Consider the following 22,648-nt stretch of genomic DNA (forward strand, 5'->3'; position numbering starts at 1 on the left):
TTTTTATTGTGTCATGAATTATTAGTATCTTTTTATTTCCAGCAGATATGTAATAATAATACAGTTACAAAATCACTAATACAAGTGCTATGCTTGGTTTTGTTTATTTAATACCCCAGTGTGTTCCAGTTGTGCAAGAAAAACCATGTTTGTATTTATATCAGTGTCCTCATTCCCTCGCTTCACATAAGCTTTCCGTTCATGTCCCCCCCACACAGCACTGCCCCCCTCACATCTTCCGCAAAAGGTAGTGTCCTCTGTCCCTTTCAATGCCAATCCCCCCCCCCCCCCCCAATCCTTCACAGCCATGTCTCTTGCCTCCTTTCACTCTTAGTGCAGAACGGGAGGCAAGACAATTCTGAATGGAAGACAGAGGGTGCACAGCAGCACTGGAAGGGATATTTCATATTAACAAGCTGATGATTGGTTGCTAGAACCGCCCTGTGTCCCAGTAACCAGTCACCTGCTGGATAACTTTAACCCTAGGTTCACACCTAAGCATTTTCCACAGCGTTTTGCAGAAACGCTCTACAATCCTAGATTGTAAGCTCCAAGGAGCAGGGCCTTCAAATTCCTCTTGTATTGAACTGTATTGTTGCTGTATTGTCTCCCGTTATATTGTAAAGCGCTGAGCAAACTTTTGGCACTATATAAACCCTGTATAATAATAATAATTTAACATGATTTCCTATGGGACATGTTCACATCTCCGTGTTTTTACCTGGTGTATTTTTTGGAAAAGGTCAGGGACTTTTTTTGAATGCAAAAAGTTGCATTTTTGGCTCTATAGACTTCAATGGAAATGCTGCAGAAAAGCTTGTAGTGCGTTTTTGGTGCATTTGTGATGCGGTTTTGCTGTGTTTTTGATGCATTTTGCATTTTAAATCTGCCTAGCAACAAGAAAAAAAATGTGGCAAAAACGCAAAGCACACCGCAAAACGCAATACAGAAACGGATCAAACGCAAACTGCATAGGTGTGAACCTTTCCTAAGGGCCAGTTCACACTACATAAAATTTAGTGTGCTTTTATCCTGTATCCAAAATGCACAGAAATAGGTTATATGGTTGTCAATGCCATAATTCACATCAGTGCTTGCAGTTCCAGTGCGTTCCAGTTGCAAAAAAACAAGTAGAACAGGCACATTTTTCCTACAGAGAACTGCTCTGGAATGCGGTAAAATGCACTGGAATTCACATGTCCTAATTTAAATTGAAGAAAAAGAGATGGGGGGGAAATGAACCAGAATGCATCAAAAATGCTCTGGAACGCATCAAAAACGCTCATGCAGAAATGCATCCAGACTGCGTTTCTATGCTGTGAACCGGCCCTAAATGTAACTCTGTCAGCTCCTGCTCTTCGCCCTGCTGTGTCTCCCTTTCTCCATCCAGAATTGTTCTGCCTCCCGCTCTCTGCTCTGCTGCAATAATGACAGGAGGAGGGAAAGAAGTGGCTCCTAAATAGTGCGACCTCTGTGGTCCAGATGGGACAGTGGCTCGGTTCACAGCATAGTCTGCCATCTAGTGATGTCTGCTCTAGATGCACTGGACACTTTCTGAAATGTAAAATGGATAATAATATAGATTTTTTTCTTTCTTTGCCTGCCCCCCCTCCCCATCCACCGTTCTCACCTAGGTGATAATGATGCCTCCAGCACTGTGAATCCTCCTAGAATATGTTCGGGCCTAGTGTGTTATCAGGTGACTGGGCTGCCTGAACCAGGAAGAGGCTCCGGGTTCCTCTTTAAAATACTTTAGCCTAAAATGAAGTTGAGGATTTTGTTTTGTATTTTAGTCTAGCATGGGTAGCACTTAAATACATACAGCAAACATATTCTAACAGTTGACAGTTTAGGAAGACCACTGCATCCTCAGCAACTGTCAGGTGCCTACTGGTCTTGGCACGATGTAGAGAAATGTGTTGTATTAATTCTGTTCTGAATTATAGAATAGTGAGAGGTCTCAACACTTTTAATGAAAAACATGTTTTGTACCTTGTACAGTCAGCTTTGAGTGATGTGTTCCACTGCATTGCTACACAGTCCCAAGGTTTACAGTAAACAGAGCAAGCTAAACATTCACCATTATCTTCCTGCAAAACATGGTCTCTGAACTAGCAATCAGTCTTGTTTACTTCAGTGACAGTACACCAGGTGCTGCAGTGTAGCTTGTTTCCTGTGGTTTCTTTTAGTACAGTTCTTACAGGGCGAGCAAGGCCACAATCCCTTGTGAGAAATCTGTCTTTGAATGGGTTTAATGTCACATTTAAACGGTTTCAAGTGCCATTAAACCCATTTAAACGATTTAAAGTGACATTAAACCTTAATTTAAAAAAAAAAAAAATAGACATGGTATACTTACCTGCTCTGTGCATTCGTTTTGCACAGAGCAGCTGCTATGCTCTTCTTCTGGGGTCCTCCACTGGTGCTCCAGACTCCTCTTCTTTGGCAAGTGCCTGTCCATGGGGGCACCCGTGCGGGCTCGCTCCCGAGCTGCCCTGTTTATTGACATAGAGTGGCCAGCTTAGCCCCGCTCTCTCATCATAGCATTTGACTCTCTGGGCAGACTCTCACTGCTATCAGTCTGCCCAGTGAGGAGGGTGACTGCGGCGAGAGCCACTGCTCTTGTGCACTACGCTGGATCAGATCGGGCTCAGGTAAGAATAAGGAAGGGAGGGGGGCTGGAGGGATCCTTCTGCATAGGAGGTTTTTTACCTTAATGCAAAACGTTAAGGTTTTAGAACCACTTTAATATTTTTCACCTGGTACAATAACCATAGAAACAACAGCCTATAGATTGCACTGAAATATTTTTGCTAAATATATTTTCCCCCGTCATCTTCCAGGAGAGCAACCGGAGCGATGATTGGTTTTTCCCTCTTCAGGAAACAGAGGCCTTGACTTTTGTTGTTTATCCTAACCAGTTAGTTGTCAGGTCACCGGTGTCCCTTTCTTGATGCAGATCTACCTGCTTTGTCTTGCTTTGGTCTTCTGCCTACATCACTGGGTTCCCATTTTTCTTTTCAGGGTATTGTCCAAAGGATTTCTAATTCTATCAATCCAGTCCTGAAATGTACACAGCACTGCCAGACAGTTCAGCTAGGTTGTTGAACTGACAATTTATTGTTGCAGTTAAACAATCCAGCTTGGTAACATCTGTGTCCCCAGTCTGTGATTTATATTGAAGCAGCTGAATTCTGATGCTTTGTTCCGCTACTCTCACCTCCTCTCTGCATGTTCCCAGTGAGTACACTTAATTGGTTGTTCGTGCTGCCCCTCTACCCCATCTAACTACTCCCTGCCGGAGCCAGTGCTGCACTAGACTGCATGGTGAAACGCTGAGTTTGACCATGCAGGCTAATCTGAACAGAACCTTGCATATTCTACTATGGCAGTTCTGGCACTTTTGGTGGCATAAGCAGGAATTTCACATTCAGTGAGAATATCCTGAAGTTATACACACACATTCACAGCGATATATAGATGTGTATTTGGCATAGCAAGTTTGTCATGCTGTTTGTGTTTGGGGTTTGTGTCTGGTATTTGAGAGAAAATGTTAGCCAGGTGTAATCTGTGTAGTCTTTTGTGGAAGGTTAATGTAATATGAATTTCTGTAAACTGATGACCATGTAGTATTCTCAAAAGCTCTGACCAATCTAGTATTCTAAAAAGCGCTGACCAATGCATACTGCTGATCATGTTTAGCTGAGGAGCCAAATGAGTGTTTCTATGGGTAGCATGGGAGAGGGGGTAGGGGTCCTCAGCCAGGTAATCTGTAAATCATACGACAAGACCTACTGACTTTATTCATTACAGGTATATAGCGCTGACAATTTTACTCTTTTTATGTACTACACATTCATATTGATCCCCGCCCTCAAGGAGCTTACAATGTAAAATTGCTATCTCACATGCATACATACACATACAGACATACCAGGACCAGTTTGGACAGAAGCCAAAAAAAAACTACCACCATGTCTTTGGAGTGTGGGAGGAAACTGGAATAGCTGCAGAAAACCCACTCCACGCAGTGCCCCTATCTCTGTACAAACCGGAGGACCCCAGTACTGCAAGGCATCACTAAGCTACTGTGTCTTTATTAACCCTATGTTTCCTCATTTCCTCCAGATTCCAGCATGAGACTTGTCATTGACATTTGAGATGGAGCATAAGCAGTGAGCTGGGACATAAAACGTGTAGCCATATCTCTTTAACATAATGGATGAACATTATTAAATTGTACATGATCGCGATCCACGTGTCATTGTCAACTTAATTTCAGTTACTTAAGTCAGTGGGGAGATTTAGTACACTATATAATGGGTTAGATTTGTAGTTTTCTTTTAATCCTCACACTTTTTAAGGCAGGCCATAGATTACTCAATTTTCTTTTCTTCCACCATGGATGAAAGGAAAAAAAAAAATCACTTGCTTCCCTCATTAACACAGGTAGTGCTAATGGGGGAATCCCACCCGCAACTCTGTTGTGTCTTTTCTGGTGAGGAGCCTTCCCTATCAGCAGAACACAACAATTAGTGTTGTCAGCTATAGCTGGGAGCACTAATCGTTCAGGAAATCCCAACATGCTGGTTGTACACAAGTCGATCAGTAGATTGACTTGTGTGCAAGCAACTAGCCCATACATGGATCAAAATTCAGCTTGTTTAGCAGGGACTGGTTGAATTTTGATCTTTGGCTGGCTTAAAGTATATCTAAAGGCAAAACTTTTTTAATAGTTTTTGATAGAGTGGAGAAGGATTAGAACACCTGTCAGTTTGTATTGCTGTATGTGCCCTCCTTAGGGAGATTCACTCTCTCTATTTGTCCTGTTTACTATTATCCTTGAAAGTATGGCACAGAAGGTGTGAGGTGATGTCCACCCATTTCTCCTGGGCAATGGATACAGCGATGAGCTCTGCAGAAAGTAGTTAGTATTTTTTAAAGCTGTCGTGGCAGCCAGAAATGCGACACTGGGAATTCCAAAAGCACCTTGGAAAAGTTATGCAAATGTAGATGGTGATTACCATATTCCAGTTGGGATTATGACTCTTTTTTTTGTCCAGAAGGGGAAGTAGGCATGCCATGACAAATGAAGCACTGAGATTTTTCTCCAAGCAATCATAAGGTTTATATGTAGGGGTCTGAAAAAACAACTGCGATCCAGAACAACTGATCAGCTTCTTTCTGGCATGCTGTCCATACTAGAAAATATGAAAAGGCAACTTAGTATGTTCTCATTTCAGACACTCAAGGCTCTGTTCAACTGTTTTGTGCTTTTGTTTTGCTTTCATACGGCTGAAGTAACATACACTTTTTTTTTTTTTTTTTTAATTATTGTACATTTTTATTAAAGGCCAGAGCTCATTTTTTTCAGAACAGAGTTACAGCAACACTTTAAATGTAAATATTGCAATGAAAGAAAACAAAAACAGAAGAAATGTGAACATAATTAGACAGCATGGTAAACTGTACAGAAGCACAAAACGACATAAGCCTGCACATCGCTGGGTTACAGTATTTGTCAGAGGCTTGATACATAAAGAGGTGTCTGAGCTATATAAAGAGGGGGAGAGGAAGGAAGTCTACCAAAGGGAGAATGATCCCATAATTCCCAAATAGATCGAAAATGACCTGAGTAATCACCCACTAGAGCTGTAAGATATTCAATTTCCCTGACTTCAGAGATCGCTCTTAAGAGATGATTTAGCGTGGGGACATTACCTGATTTTCAGAGTCGTGGTATTGCCCGTCTAGCAGCTTTCAGAATATGCATTCCCAACCTCTTAGACCTCTTAGAGATGCCCCAAAATATATTGTAGTGCGTCTAGGGGTAGGGTAACATTGAGTGCTTGCTTCAAGACCTTTTTAACCATAGACCAATAACCCGCAATCTGTGGACAAAACCAAAAAATGTGTGCCAAGGTGCCTACTCCTCCCATGTACCTCCAGCACAGACAGATTCAGGTTGATCGCATGAAGCACTACAGGGGTCTTGTACCAATGCATCAATATTTTATATAAATTTTCTTTATACACAATACAACAAGAGGTCTTAGTAGCAGAGTCCCAAATCATCTGCCAACATTTTAAAGAGATTGGGCATTGGAGTTTGTCCTCCCATCTCTTCATATAACGGTGAGGATTATCAATAAGAGAACCTTTATTGAAAAGTAGTTTATATAAAGAGGTGATAAGATGTTGTTGGGAGGGACCTTTAATAGCTATCCTCTCGAAATCTGTGGGGCGATCTAGTGTTAAAGAGGAATTCAAGGAATGGAAAAAATGACGGAACTGTAAATAGGTATATCTGGCTGATACAGGTATTGTGGATTTCCACGCCCTAATCTCAAATGACCAAATCCTACGTTAGACCAGATTGATCAGATGATGGAATTGAATAATCCCATTAATTGCTCAAGAGCTCATCTGTGGGTAAGACAGACTATCTAGGAGCTCCGAATTATATAAAACATTCAACAATGGAGATCACATGGATAATAACTGCTGAGAGTTCACACAAGTTGACCAAATTTTTAGGGTAAATTTCATAGATTCGAGCAAAGGGGGGGGGGACAGTGGTAATGCATATTACTGAAAATATATGACTGTGATCTTTAACGCTTGTTCATAACTGTGAAGTGTAGACGACTCACTCACCAGATTCTTTGACCCCAGTTATGGTGGTCAAATGTGCCTTTGGTTATATAGGAAACCACCCTTTCTTGTTGGATTCTCCATTTTTCTCCCTCTAAATCTCCATGGATTATAGCCAGATATAAGGGATTCAAATAGGTTTTCCAGTAATATACTGTAGGTTGGTTTTAGATATTCCTCCCACAGGAATACAGCCGGCCAATGAATGAATCAGACAACTGAATAGCTTATCTAAGTGTAGTACTATAATAGGAATCAAAATCAAATATACAAAAATATTCCACTCACTTGTACAGGTGCTTGTAAACCAGCACCAGTGTTGCAGGCATTTATGTTTTTAAAGATGGCCACTTTCCACTTCAAGCCTCGCTTTCACTTAGCTATTCCCGGACCCAGAAGTGACGCATGACGCTCCAATGTACTTTTCGCCCAAAAAGGAGTCTTCAGGAAGTGACGACTGCCATATCCAGGGAGGTTTATATAAGGGCACCTGGTTCCTCATTGGACATCAGTCAGCAAGAATACTGAGAGTTAATTGGACAGCTCCAGAAACATGGCCGATCCCATATATCAGTCAAGAAACTTAGTGCTTGCCATAACCTATACAATAACTAATAAAACATGCTGTGAAACACTTGTTCTTCTGTTAAATAACCCCCTAGGTACAAGGAGTGAATATAACATGTACATATATTAAAACAATGGAGCATTGATATTTCTTAGTTTTTCTAATATGTATATTATGTTATGCTAAATCACCAATTGGTATAAGGACATAGCAATATATTAATATCTTTATGCAGTACCCCGCAACTCCAAATATTAGTACGTAGAATACTAATATAAAATTAGTTATAAAATCAATTAAAGTTAATGTTTAGAAATCAATACATTCTTACAGCAATATGTAAATAAAATTACAATTAAATAAACAATAATAAAATTACTAAACAATATTATAATTATGAATAGATACATGATTAAAGGGTTATATAACTAAAAGGTTACGAGCATTTAGCTGTAAGCGCCAAACCCAGGGAAGTGTGTGTGTGTGTGTGTGTGTGTGTGTGTGTGTGTGTGTGTGTGTGTGTGTGTGTGTGTGTGTGTGTGTGTGTGTGTGTGTGTGTGTGTGTGTGTGTGTGTGTGTGTGTGTGTCGAACAGAACTAAGTTCTGCGGATGCACTACTAAACCCACCGGGCTGGGAAACAAGATGCTTCCTTTTATCCCTCAGTAGGTCATCTGGGACCCTTAAAAGTAACTAAAATAAATCTTTTTATATAAACCTAATTGGTAGGTGAATTAAAAAATTGGTCATGTCCCATGTCTTTTAGATATATGACCAATTGCAGATGTAGTAGGAGGATATACATAAAATTGAGTAACGATAAATTGAAGAGACTCTGTGTTACTGATATTAAATTACATTATATATAAGGATCTAACTCTAAATATCTTAATGGGAGATCCACACTCTCAGCAAAGCAATAATAGTCTTGCCAAGGTGGGGATCCCCTCGAAAGAATATTTATATAGGGCTACTTGGGGGTAGAAGGCAGTATTTCCCCATTATCAATATGTACATGATACCTTGTTAATCAAATTGTTATTACATCGGGTACATTCCCCTGTTTCTTAATGGGGAAAAAGTGGCCCCTTGGAAGTTTAGCTAATAAATAGCTTTTTTCGAGGTAGGTCATGTTTGAGGGCAGTTGGCCCCGAAGGGATCTCCTGTCACGTTCAGCTGATATGGATAAATTAAAGTTTCCTCCAATAATCGTGAAAGGATGTGAAGAAGCTAAAAGCGGGGAGATAGACTACCTAAAGAACATCAATTGATTACCATTAGGAGCATAAACATTAATAATTGTAATATAGATATCACCATATTGACATTGCAGTAGTATAAATCTGCCATGTGTGTCTAGTACCGAGGATACCACATGGATAGGGCAAGCTTTCTTTATAGGAATAGCGAATACCTGCATTACCCGTGCCATCCATAGCGGAGTATGCTATAGGAAAATATCTGAGGGCAAAATTAAATGAGCTTCCCTTTTTGAAATGTGTTTCCTGGATAAGAATAATATCAGCCTTAGACTGATGGAATTCCCTAAGAGCTATCGACCTCTTCCTCATTGAATTTAAACCTTTAACATTACAAGAGTATAGTCGTAAAGACATGTTGGTGTATTCTGAACATGAAGCAATTGTATGCAGGGCAATATGACAAATAAACCATGCTGTTCTAAGAAGGAATAACACAAAAAATATTGACTAAGAAAGACGTATCCAGTGCGTCGTAAAAAAAACTAGCAGACACAGAATAAACAAATCCAAAAAAGATTTGCAGACATAATATGAGAACAAAATATGGAGGAGGCCTGAGCAACCAAGGTCGCCCAGGCATCTACAGCAATAACTGTAGGTGTTTGGGGATGACATAGGGAGGGTGAAAGTCAGGTGGTGACTTCACTCCTCTCTTTCAAATTAAACAGCAAATAACAGGACAACATCTGAGCAGATCCCGATAGAGTGTTGGATTTATCCTTGAGGGGAAATCAAAATTGACGGGCAGGACATGTCAATAGACGTTAAATCTTAAGTGGCATCAGCTGCGTTTTGCGTGACGTCATCAGGTAACAGAAGATAACTGGGAAGCAGGAGGCGCGTCTTGTTTCTGGATTTTGCCGGTGTCCACATCTTGTTAGAAGTGTTGACCGCTCTTGGCTTGGTTAGGGATAGTGCTAAAGCTTCATCCGGGAAAGGAGGTAGGCCTAAGTTAAGCAGAAACACCTCTCCTTGAAGATTTCTGATAGTCTGTTGAGTGCCATCTTTGGTTACGGTTAACCTGAGCGGAAAGCCCCGTCTGTATATCATACAGTGCTTATGAAGGTGGACAAAGTGTACATCTCTTAGTGTGATAGGGGGCAGATTACTATAGATTTGAATTTTTTTCCTCTCTAAAGTCAGCCAAGGCGGTGTTACGTGTGGAATTCAGCACATATTCTTTACTATCATAGTAATGAAACCAGACAATGATATCTCTTGGCCTTGCGTCCAATGATGGTTTCGAGACAAGAGAGCGGTGGGCCCTGTTCATTCGCAAATCTATGTCTTGAACCACAGGACCAATGCAGTGAACAGACCCCATAGATAATCTTGCAGATCAGTGTCTTTACAGATTCAGGAACTCCGCATATACAGAGATTCTGTCTCCGCTCCCTATTCTCCATATCTTCTTGTAGGGATTGTATCTGGGACATCTGTTGTTTCAAAGTATGATTATCTTCCTCCAGTACATGTGCATACTGCACCAGATCATCAAATTTGGTTTCTAATTGGTCCGTACGTTCTTCCACCAATGCTGTCTCCCCTCTGAGTTCCTGTTCTATTTTCCCCACTGCCGCAGAAATAGTATGAGACAAACTCTGCAGAAGACCATGTAACTTATCCAGAATGTCTGCCGTAAGGTAGGGGATAGGATAAGGAGGAGATAAAGTAGAGTGATGTGTTACCTCTGCCTCACGACCTGACGGATCGTCCGGTTCTGCCGCTGGGATTGTGTGATCACTTGAGGCCGGGGATGCGGCTCCTGACATATATTTCTCCATATGTGTAGGCCGCAACTGCTCTGCGGGTGATGGAGGATATTTCTGATGCCTGATTTTGCCCATGGGGATCTGCAAATGAAACTGAGTCCGGTACCTGTGCTCCTCTGCTGCAGATAGCTAACGTTCACTCCAGAGGAGCTGGAAGAGAGAGCGGTGAAGCAGTGCGAGGTCAATGTGCAACTGCCATCTTCAGCCTCCGCGCATGTGCCCCCCCCCACATACACTTTTTTAAGTGTTTCATTATTAAAACTCCTATTTGTGGGTTCTACTAGTTCCAGTAGGCATGATTGTGGGATGTGGTAAAGTGAGACTTATAGTTTGAAATGTTCAAATCTTTTAACAGATTTAAATTGTTTTCCAACAGGAAGTCGGTGAGCCAACCAAAGATGAAAAGGCCATTGCAAAGTACTTGCGTTTCACCTGCCCTTCAAAATCAACCAACATGATGGGCCACAGAGTGGACTATTTCATTGGTAAGCATTTTGAGTGGGTGTAAAAGGTACATTGCTAAATGTAATATTAAGACTCGGACTGTGCTTGCTGTATGCATCTCATCTTCACACGGCTTCTTTGTATACATATCTTATGGAAGACATCTTCACAAGACTATACAGACAACACCTGGGAATAGGGAAGATGACAACAAGTAGCAGTTGGTGGTAAGAACAATAAGTGGGTAACAGTATGGCCCTTGTGTTGCCATATTTCTCATAGTAACAATCTGGAGGATTAGTTACAGGTGTGTGAAAATATGTAGCTTAAAGAGAGAACCATAATGAGAGTAACTTTTTTTTTTTTTTTTTTACTGTTTCAGAATTTGTATGAAGAGAAAAGCTTATTTATTTAAAATTAGATCACAGTTCTGAGTTTGTGCAGAGAGAAATCGGCAGACCATCTTAAATGTGTCAGAATCCCAAAATATTCAGTACAGACTGATCATGTCTGCATGAAGGCCTCTGCCATCTTGTAATCAGATACTGCTAGTTTGCCCATTCCTATATTTGATTATCGTAATGTATTTTATCATTTTTTTAAATTAAAGTGGGAGAGGGGCCAATGAGGAGAAGACAGTGCTGGAGGAGTCCTGTTTTTAGCCATTGATAATAGGAGTGGCATCATTGACAGTAAAGACATGCTAGCCTTTACATTTTTCCCCACCCAATGTGTACAGAAGTGCTTTAAACTGACATCTCCAGAAATTGTGAGATTATTGCAGTCATAGAGAATGAAGGCTTTATTCCAGTAGTCTGTAAAGAACCCTCTCCTGCTGAGTGTCCTTAAATTTTTTTTTTTTTTTTTATCTTGGGCTCTGTTGTAGGACACCAGGCCATCCTGCTGCTTTAAGTGTACTTCCAGCTGAAACATTCTTTTTTTAGTTCTGGATAGAGTAGGGAATGGTTAAAATCCTTGTCGGGTATTTTTTTTTTCTGCGTCCCCATTGGGAGTTTTCCTGTAATTTCTTGTCTCAGTGACACAACAAGGAGTGAGTGAGAATTTCTCTAAAGTAATGTGAATTCTGTCTTAGGCCTCTTTAACATGGACTTAGAGGTGTGGCAATACAGGCATTTGTGTCACTTTTTAACATTCCTGTACCACTTGCAAACATATCAAATGTTAGGACATTTCTCTTTCTCCAGGCTCTGCTGCAAACCGCTCCGTCCATTGAAGTCAATTGCAAGGCACCAAAAATAGGTTTTTGATGTATTCGGTGTGCTTTTTTGAAGCGTTCACAGCATTCACTTCCCATGTAAATAAAAAAAAATGAGTAACAGAGGTGACATTTAGGCAGTATTTATTAATACACCACAATACATGTGAAATGCATCTTAAGTATTCATTCAGCGTTTGTCGTCTTTTCACATCTCTAAGCTCATATGAAAGAGGACTTACAGTTGCCACTGGAACAGGTTTCCCTCTTTGGAATTTTTTCCTCTCCTCATGTTCCTAAGACAACTATAAAGCTTTGGTTTTGCCAGCAACTTCTGTCCTGATGATAGTGATCACTAGGACATATAGAGAGGGTGATTTCTTTTCTGAGACTACCTTCACAACAGATACCTGACAGAGGTTATAACCCCTTCACACTCTACCTAAAATAAACATTTTGGCTAGAAATATACTTTAAAACCCCTTTTTTGCCAGTAATCTGGTGTTCAAAGAATATACGTTTCTGAGCAGTGTGAATATCCAGGCCTGGTGTTCTCAGTCCCACCTGCTATAAGACTTTTACTGTATCTCACAGAGAGAGTGGAAGTTGCACGGCACAAAGTCATTTAACCTGAAGCTGCAGTATGTGTGAGGATCTTGCGCAATCAAGGCAGCAGTGGATTAAACAGAGCTAAAGGTAAATAGTGCTTTACAGGGTTTAGCACTTCTGCAGTGTTTTCTGGGTAGAAGTATCAGTTCACAAATTGATTTCACTTTGCCCAGGGTTTTTTTTTTTTTTACCCTGCTTTTTGAAGTGATTATTATTCCATTTCTGCAGAAAAATGCCCCGTCTTCTTCCTTTTGATTATGTGTTTGTGTGTGTGTGTGTGTGTGTATGTGTGTGTGTATATACACAGGCACAATTTTAGTTTTTTTCAGGTATTTACCAAACATATTCAAGCTATAGTTATATAATGGGCATGGGCTGAAAGTGCGCACACTCAGGTTTAATTTGAGGGTATGTACATCCAAATTGGAGGAAGGGTTTAGGAATTACAGCTTTTAAGAGTAGCCATATCCCCTTTTTTAAGGGACTGAAAGTAATTGGAGAATTGAATCAAAATCTGTTTCATGGCCAGGTGTGGGCTACTCCTTTGTTATTTCTTCATCAATTAAGCAGGTAAAAGGTCTGGAGTTTACTCTAAGGCTACGTTCACACTAGCCTTGTTTTCAAGCAGCAGAAAGGCGTTTGGGAAGCGTTTTTACCGCTTACCAAACGCCTCGGACAATTCTGCCCATTGCAGCACATGGTGCTGTTCTAACGGGAGCGGTAGCGTCGTGGCGCGTCGCAACGGACGCCTCTGGTTGAGTCAGGAGGCGTTGAAGCCTCCTATTCTTGACTATGGTGCCGCTCCGCAAATGCCCGGCCGGTATTTGCGGCGCGGTTGCGGGGCGTTTGCGGAGCGATAACACCATTTAAACTTCATTATAGGCATTTGTGGGGCGTTTTTAATGCTCTGCAAACACCTAGCAACCGCCACTAAACCGCGCATGCGGGGTTTGCGGAGCATTCGCCGAGCGTTAAAAAACGCTCCGCAAACGCTGGACCAATGCTTGCCAAACGCTACAGGGGTGTTTGGCAAGCGTTGGTAAAACAGTCAAGTGTGAACGAGCCCTAAGTGTGGTATTAGCATATGGAATCTATTGCTGTGAACCTACATAGTTCATTCAAAGGAGCTGTCCATTGCAAGTGAAACAGGCCATTGTAAGGCTTTAAAAACAAAACAAATCCATCAGAGAGATAGCATCAACATTAGGAGTGGCCAAGTCAACAGTTTGGTACATTCTGAGGAAAGAAGAACGCCCTGGTGAGCTCAGCAACATAAAACGGCATGGACGTCCACAGAAGACAACAGTGGTGGATGATCGCAGGATCCTGTCTATGGTAAAGGAAAACCCATTAACAACGTCCAGACAAGTGAAGGACACTCTCCAGGAGATGGGCGTGTCATTGTCAAAGTCTACAATCAAGAGAAGACTTCACAAGAGTAAATACAGATGGTTCACCACAAGGTGCAAACCATTCATAAGCCTGAAGAATAGAAAAGCCAGATTAGACTTTGCCAAAAAACATCTAAAAAAAACCAGACCAGTTCTGGAAAAGCATTCTTTGGATGGATAAAACTAAGATTAATCTGTACCAGAATGACGGGAAGGAAAAAGTGTGGAGAAGGCTTGGAACAGCTCATGATCCAAAGTACACAACGTCATCAGTAAAACATGGTGGAGGCAGTGTGATGGCATGGACATGCATGGCTTCCAATGACACGGGTCATTGGTGTTTATTGATGATGTGAAAGAAGCAGCCGGATGAATTCTGCAGTGTTTGCAGATATACTGGATCAACTATATAGGTGAGCGCTGGCGATATCTGGGGTCAGCTAGCACAAAAGGTGACGACAACAATCCCCTACAATAGTATATGTAAGAAAGTGCAGCGCTAAAAAAAAAAAATATTATATTGCGGAATGGTAAAGTGCAACACATAAAAGTGCAAAAAACATTCGTAAATGCAAAATCTAAAAGTCAAACAATATGGTAAAGTGCATCGAGAATGTAGTGAGCTAAGTGAAACAGTAAAGTGCATCAAGTAAAAGCATGAAAATATCAGCCAAACAGCTCAAAAAGCAAATGCCAAACAATAAAGTGTATCACGGGCAGAATCTAAGTACAATAATGCCTGTGGTGATCTGTGAAGTAAAGTAAAGTAGTAAATGATGTTACAATCAACATATAAAAACTGAGATATATAAATAGGATAAAACTCTACATCAACATCCGTGGTTAAATGTGCTATTTATATAGTCAAATATCCATAAATGGAAGCAATTGTCCGTGAAACCATAAGGCGCAGTATATTTAAGGTGCAGAGTGCAAATGTGCTCATGATCACACAATAGAATCCACCACCTCTCTCGGATGTACACTCACCAGATGAAAACTGGTAACAAGCAATCATGCATTAAACATCTGAGAATGGCGGCCAAAGGGTTAAACCTGACCAAATTCGTCCTGGGCACATGGATGAGAAGTCAGCCCTTGTCCTAGAGGGAATAGCTCACCACAGGAGCCAATAAGGTTGCATATAGTGTAGTATTTATTAGAACATTAAAAAGTATCCACGTGGAGACCATCCCGCAATATAATTTTTTTTTTTTAACGCTGCACTTTCTTACATATATGTTTAGAGATATACTGTCAGCCCAGTTTCAGCCAAATGCAGCAAAGTTGATTGGACGGCATTTCACAGGACAGATGGACAATGATCCAAAACACACTGCAAAAGCAACCCAGGAGCTTTTGAAGGAAAAGAAGTAGAATATTCTGCAATGGCCGAGTCAATCACCTGATCTCAACCCAATTGAGCATGCATTTCACTTGCTGAAGGCAAAACTAAAGACAGAAAGACCCACAAACAAAGAACAGCTGAAGACAGCTGCAGTTAGAGCCTGGCAAAGCATCAGAAAGGAGGAAACCCAGTCTTTGGTAATGTCCATGGGTTCCAGACTGCAGGCAGTCATTTCAAGTAAAGCATTCTCAACAAAATATAAAAAATTTACATTTTATTTATGATTATATTCAATTGTCCAATTACGTTTGGTCCCTTGAAAAAGGGGGGATGGCTACTCTTAAGAGCTGTAATTCCTAAACCCTTCCTCCAATTTGGATGTACATACCCTCAAATTAAACCAGAGAGTGTGCACTTTCAGCCCATATCCATTATATACTATAGCTTGAATATGTTTTGGTAAATACCTGAAAAACTAAAATTGTGCCTGTGTCCAAACTGTATATATATAACTAGACCTAACTGTATGTGTGTGTGTATTTTTTTTTCCGCCTTGCAGCACTAGGGTCATTGGTTCGAATCTGAACCATGGCACTACCTACATGGAGTTTGCATGTTCTCCCTGTGCCTGCTTAGGTTTACTCCAGTTTCCTCCCACACTCCAAAGACATGCTGGTAGGTAACAGTAGGTTACTTGGCTCCAGTCTAAATTGGCGCTAGTATGTGTATGTATGCATGTAGGGACCTTAGATTGTACACTCCTTGAGGGTTAGGGACTGATGTGAATGTACAATGAATATGTAAAGCACTGAATTGGCATCACTATATAAATATCTGTAATAATAAATATATTATATAATATGATATATTTATTTGCATTTCACATACAAATATGTCAAATTTCCCTCTAATAGCCAACTTTACAAGCATTGCATTCATCATCTCAGTTGCTGAGCTAATGCTGACATAATAATTTAGGTGTAATGGGCCTCATGCACACTGCGCTTAAAATGATGCTTTTACGGGGGGGGGGTTGGTTCACCAGAAAAACTGCTGAATTGCTGCAAGCTGACGTGCAGATTTCACTTGCAGAGGCATCAGTTTACATCAGTTTTTATGAGCACTTCAGTGAGTTTTATGTATGTTGCAGATTTCTGCACAGAAAATCTGCATGCGATACTAATGTTGTGGTGTGAACAGGGCACATAGAGAACAATTGATTTTGTTGTGCCCTTGCAGAACGTGTGAAGAAAAGCTGCCATCTCTACACCATGGTGTGAACGAGCCCTGAAGGTTTTTTTTACCTTTATTGTATAGAATACATGAAGGTAAAAAATATTTCGTGTTTACAACCACTAAGGGCAAAACATTTTTCTTCCATTTTGGATAGACCCCGTCAGTTTTTTGTTTTGGGGTTTGTTTTTGCCAGCTGTGTCCCACTGGGAAGATTTACCTTCACTTCTGTCCCATACTTCTGTCCCATAGACAAAACAGGAGGTGGCTCTGCTCATTCACTTGGTAAATGCTGCAAAGGCCTGTACACCAGCATTATGGAAACTGGTATCGCCCCCTACTCACTCATTATGGCTGTCCAAAGTGGCTGACATCTACTCCATGGAATCTATCACTGCTGCCCTGAGGGGCAAGGAGGAGAAGTTTAGACAGAAATGGTTTTATTGGACAATTCCACCTCACCAATTCTCCCTCCCCCCCCCCTCTTTTTTTCTCTCCCCCCCTTTTTTTTTTTTTTCTTTCTCCTACATCTTTTCATTCCTCTGTGTCAGTGGTTGTTTCCTGCCTAATAAAGAGCTCAGACAGGATGTGGAAAGCATTTTATACTTGATATTCTTCAGGCTTTGTTATAAGTGTGCATTGTCTAATTGGTTGTTGTTCTACATATTTATCTTATGTTGGTACTTGTGGACTGCCTTTCTTTGCCCTTATAATCACAGCCACTTACTCCTGTATGTTAAATTTATAAAGAATTAAAAAACACAGGAAGTGAAAAGAAATTCCTCCAAAGTAAGGGAATCTCGGTGTGTCACCAGAACGAGTATCCCCGTTGGAAGATTTACCCTCTGGCTGTGATATCTCCTCTAATCCTAGCATTGTGTTTTTTACTTCTCCCATAAAAAATACAGAGTAGAGACTGTTAGCATATCCTATTGTTGCTGCACCTGGGAACAGAGGTAGATATGCTAATGCCCCAGTCAACCCTAAGGACCTGACAGGAGACTAAACGGGGAATACATTTTGGGTTGAGGTGAAATTTTTTGTGCATGTATGCGTATGTATATATATCTCCTACCCCATATCTGCAATAATACAGTATTACCTTGATTTCTGTATTTGCACAGATTGATGCTTGTTTTTTTTTACATCCACATCAATAGATTAGTTCTTTCTCTACAATCCATTGTACCTCGTGACCAACAAAATAATGTTGATCACAAAAGCTATTCTTACACTCTCCTCAACCTGGCATTATATATTTCTGGCCGTTTTCAGGTTTAAAGGGTTAGTAGTTCACCGTTCCTGTTTTGCCAAAAACATCCCATAGATTTACAGCATTCTCAGAACATTCATTGTAGCACTTAGCCTAGTTCCCTACCCACTCATGCGCAGTCCAATCTCTTTCATTCTTGCAGAACACTGAGCTGTGAGAGAGAGAGCAGACTAAACATGCATGGATAGGGAATGGAGCCAAGTGTTCATTTGTGGGTTTCAAACACCATGCACCAAGCACTTGACAAGTCTTTTTATGTGCAGGACAGAGAGGGAAGGCAATAAAATGAGCAGCTGAAAAAGCATTCTTTTACTAAAGAGAGTACTGCATGTTAAGGTACTGACGGCGCTGTAATGCTTGGGGATTTTTTTGGCAAGTCAGTAATGGTGAGCTAACCCTAAAAAGGTTTACGGTGTTGGAACAACTCATGTGAAATACTTATTAAGCAGTCTTCTCTTGTGTTTACAGCTTCCAAAGCAGTGGATTGTCTTCTGGATTCCAAATGGGCAAAAGCAAAGAAAGGGGAAGAGGCCCTGTTCACAAACAGGGAGTCTGTGGTTGAATTTTGCAACAGGTATGTCTGGTTAAAAGAGAAACTGTTAGAAGGCCGTGCAGTCTTAAAGTGGTATTTAAAGATTCAGCTTTTTTGCTTTTTTATACACATAACAAATATGTTATATTTACCTGCTCTGTAAAGTTATGTAAGCTATGTAAAGTACCCTGGCAGCCATTCCCACCAGCCCTGATCTTTCTGCTTTGTGTCAAGAAGCACCAAGACCTATTGATGCTGGAGCTTATTATGTATGTATTGAAAAGAAAATTTTTATTCAAAAATTTCATTAGCATTTTGATGAGGGGGAACCAAGAAAGGCAGAATGTAACTGAAGGAAAACCTTTTTTTATTAGATTGGACAGAGTCAGTGTTTCTTTTTTTTTGCCATCTGTGTCCTATTGGGGAGATTTCCCTTCTCTTCCCATCTCATAGTCAAAACAGGAAGTGAAAGGAATTCTCCAAGTAAGAGAATCCTGGTGTGTCACAAGAACTAGTGTCCCCATTGGGAGATCTATTAGCGTTCTGATGTCAACCCTAAATTTGGATTTTCTTTTACTTTTTCTTTTGATGATATCAATAAATGGGACAAATAGAGGAGGTAAATCTGAACAGGGGCACAACAAACAAGATGATGTGTCAGATACCAAACATGGCAAGATTTAAAATTGCGCACGTCTGTTTAATGGCGACAAGCTTACAGTGCCTAAAATTGTCCATACATGATGCTTTAGAAGCGTTTACAGGTTATCAGTCAATTTAATAAATAATTATTGCTTTAACCCCAAGTTTTTGGTGATACCTCACATATGTAGTGCAATCACCATCTACATATGTGTGCAAGACGTATGTGCACGTTTGCATTTGCGCAGGGGTGTTTTAAAAATATTGTTTTTTTTTATTTGCACTTTTTTTTCCATTTAATTTTATTGCTATCACAAGGTGTGAACAAGATCCCTAGTGATTATCTTTGAGCATAGACAGGTACTCTTTATGGAGATATCCGATGTCTCCCCTGCCCTTCAATGCATCTGTTTAATGCAGATCATGTTTGATCAGATGCTTCCCTGGCTGTAATAGCCAGGGAAACACAGCACTAATACTGGAAGTCACAGAATCCTTGTCGCTTCTGGCTTCATCATCATAGAGGAGATCAGGGAACAGTGGAATGCCCAGATCACTTTTATGTGAAAGCCGTTGGCTGAAAAAAAATGTATCAGCTGCAGCCATGATGCTGGTAAGCCCACTTGCTGTCCAGGACATTTATATATGTACACTATACAGCAAGTGGTTAATAGACCAGTCTGTCTAGACAGAGTAGCAGTTAGAGGGTTGAGATAAACCATTTACCACTGACAGCAGTGCTTATAATGGTCACTTCTATTTGTATAAAACCTTTATACCAAAAGGCAAAAAACTGTTTGCAGCAGCTGCTTATAAAGTATTAGCTGAATTTCAACTTCAATTTGTTAGTCCATCTAAACCTGCTAGCATTCTCTAACCTACCTTCTCCTCAGACAGACAATGCTGCTGTCCAAAGGTGTCTGCCTTACTACTTCATTTAGAAGGCAGACACAATGTGGCAGGTTTACTAAAACTGCACCATACAGAATCTGGTGCCGCTGTGAATAGTAACCAGGCAGCTGCTTACTTCAGCTTTGGCAATAAAACCTGGAAATTGATTGGTTGCTATACACAGCTGCACCAAATTTTGGAGATATTCACCCTGAATGCAGCAAGTGATGTCAGTCGTGCATGCACTCTGAAGGGATGGCATACCTGTGCCGTCACTTCAAAGCTCCATGCCACTGCCGAAACTCCCACAAATGCGCAGAAGTGATGTCATCGCGGCTTGGCCAGTCAGCCGGCTGGAGAGTGCAAACCTGGAAGGAATACTAGGTGAAGATGGAAGCCCTGTCAACGGTGACAATGTGCTGCTGAAGCTTTGTTCTAAGGCAGGTACTTCATAATGTGCTAGTATGCGATGCATAGTAGCACATTATGCCATTGTTTTGCAGGTTTTTTTTTTTTTTTTTTAATGCAGCGGTTTACTACCGCTTTAAACATTTGAGAGTGCAGTGGGGAGATGGAGCTCAGTATAAAAAGTGGGGGCTAGGATGTAGCACAGTGCATTGCAGCCTGAACCTGTGGTTTGGTTTTCTGTTATTTTCCTTAACCACTAGCCTACTGGGCACTTATACCCCCCTCCTGCCCAGGCCAATTTTCAGCTTTCAGTGCTGTCGTACTTGGAATGACAATTGCACAGTCATGCAACACTGTACCCATATGAATTTATCATTTTTTTGAGACAGATAGAGCTTTCTTTTGGTGGTATTTAATCACCTCTGGGTTTTTTATTTTTTGCTACACAAACCAAAAACAACTGAAAATTTTGAAAAAAAAAGTTTTTTCTTAGTTTTTGTTTTAAAATTTTGTAAATAAGTGATTTTTCTCCTTCACTGATAAGCGTTAATGAGGCTGCAGTGATGGGCACTGATATGTGGCATTGATGTGGGACTGATGGGCACTGGCAGGTGGCACTGATGAGCACTGACAGCTGGCATTGATGGACACTGACAGGTGGCACTGCTGGGGCTACACTGATCATCAGGGCACACTGATCATCAGTGCCCAGATGATCAGTGCACATGTCCCCTCTGAGTAATGCTGATTACCAGCTCTCCTCTGCTCTCGAGCTGTCAGCATGACAGCTCGTGAGGAGAGAAATGCTGATAACCGGCATTTCCCTATTTTTACATGAGATCAGCTGTGATTGGACACGGCTGATCACATGAACCTTCGGCTCTTTCCGTTGATCGGTGATCCGCTGTGTCCAAGGGACACAGCGAATCGCCGATCGCCGTGCTGCTCTCTCCCGGAGTCGCGCTTGCGCAGTTAGAATGGGAGGACGTCATATGACGTCCTCCCAGAACGAGAGAACCGCCTTGTACCCGTCATTACCTTATATGGCGGGCGGGAGGTGGTTAACAAAAAAGCCCACTGTCTGCAAGCCAGCCAGAGTGATAGCTGTAGTCCTGTGCTTTTGTACAGATATGTGCAGCAAGCAGCACACTTAAGGCTCTCACTATTAAAAACCAACCAGGGCAGACTCTTAGCACAACTTAGAGAAAACCGTTTTATTACAAAAAAAAACCAAAACATTTAGGCAGAACTACAAGACAAGCTCCTATCATGGCAACATAATCCACAATGCAGCACAAGTAACCAGCACAAGAGCTCACTGTTTGGGAAGTGGAAGCAACTTTTGAGCTATGTAGCCATGCTTCTCTGCATTCCTTCACAGTACAGCAAGTCAGAACACAGAGGGGCAAATGCAAGACTGCACAGAGGTGAAATAGAGGAGGAGGCTGCATTGTCCAAGTTGTGCAGCCCTGGCTCCTCTGCATTTCTTATTGTTCATTCCAAAAATGGCAGTGCAAAGAGGAAGCCTGGCCACTCTGGTGCATGTGTAGTCTTGGTGATTCAATCACTCACTGGGATATTAAAATGGACTGCTGTTTTTCACAACTATGATAATGTATGTTCCAGCAAAAACAAGGAAGTTTTCTGCTCCCCTGTCAATGCCTGCACACACAACCACATACCTAGAGCCTGCCTACAAACACTATCTGTAGGTACAGGGCTTATTATAAATGCAGGCAATTGATGACTATAAAGTCATATAGAATGTCTCAGTGGATCCTCCTATCTTTCCAGGTCCAGAGGCTTTTGGATTCTTTCAGCCCATATGGGAATGTCAAAATCCTGAGATTTTTAAAGTCAAATAAATGTATATTAACCGCTTCCATACAGGACACTTTTACCCCCTTCCTGCCCAGGCCATTTTTCAGGTTTCAGCGCTCTCATACTTTGAATGACAATTGTGTGGTCATGCAATATTGTACCCAAACGAAAATTTTATTTTTTTCTTCACACAACTAGAGCTTTCTTTTAGTGGTATTTAATCAGCACTGGGGTTTTTATTTTTTGCTAAATTAAGAATAAAAGACTGAAAATGTTGAAATATTAGAAACTTTGTTTCTGTTATAAAGGTTTGCAAATAAATAATTGCTCTTCATAAATTTAGGCCAAGATGTATTCTACTACATGCCTTTGGTGAAAATAACCCAAATTAGTATTTATTATTTAGTTTGTAGGAAAGCTATATGGTATAGTCACAAACTATGGTATATATCTGAATATTGATAAATCCTGAAGTACTGACAGCCAATCTAATTTCTTGAGGGCCAAGAATGTCAGAACAGTACAGATATCCCCAAATGTCCCCTTTTTGCAAAATAGACAGTCCGACGTATTTCATAAGAGGCAT

At 40.9% G+C, this 22,648-nt stretch overlaps 1 protein-coding gene across 1 annotated transcript in view; it reads left to right on the forward strand.

Annotated features, from left to right (window-relative positions):
* The window catches only part of SEC62 (SEC62 preprotein translocation factor), a 56,853-nt gene that overhangs the window by 12,311 nt on the left and 21,894 nt on the right, over nucleotides 1-22,648 (forward strand). The window contains exons 2-3 of the mRNA XM_089675477.1: nucleotides 10,631-10,739; nucleotides 18,237-18,342. Of these exons, the coding sequence (XP_089531603.1) occupies nucleotides 10,631-10,739; nucleotides 18,237-18,342 (215 nt within the window). The remainder of the gene's footprint in view (nucleotides 1-10,630; nucleotides 10,740-18,236; nucleotides 18,343-22,648) is intronic.

The sequence above is a fragment of the Staurois parvus genome, unplaced genomic scaffold (genome assembly GCF_062004578.1).
Source record: "Staurois parvus isolate SC_StPar_1 unplaced genomic scaffold, SC_StPar_1.0 ptg000155l, whole genome shotgun sequence".
Classification (NCBI taxonomy): Eukaryota; Metazoa; Chordata; class Amphibia; order Anura; family Ranidae; genus Staurois; species Staurois parvus.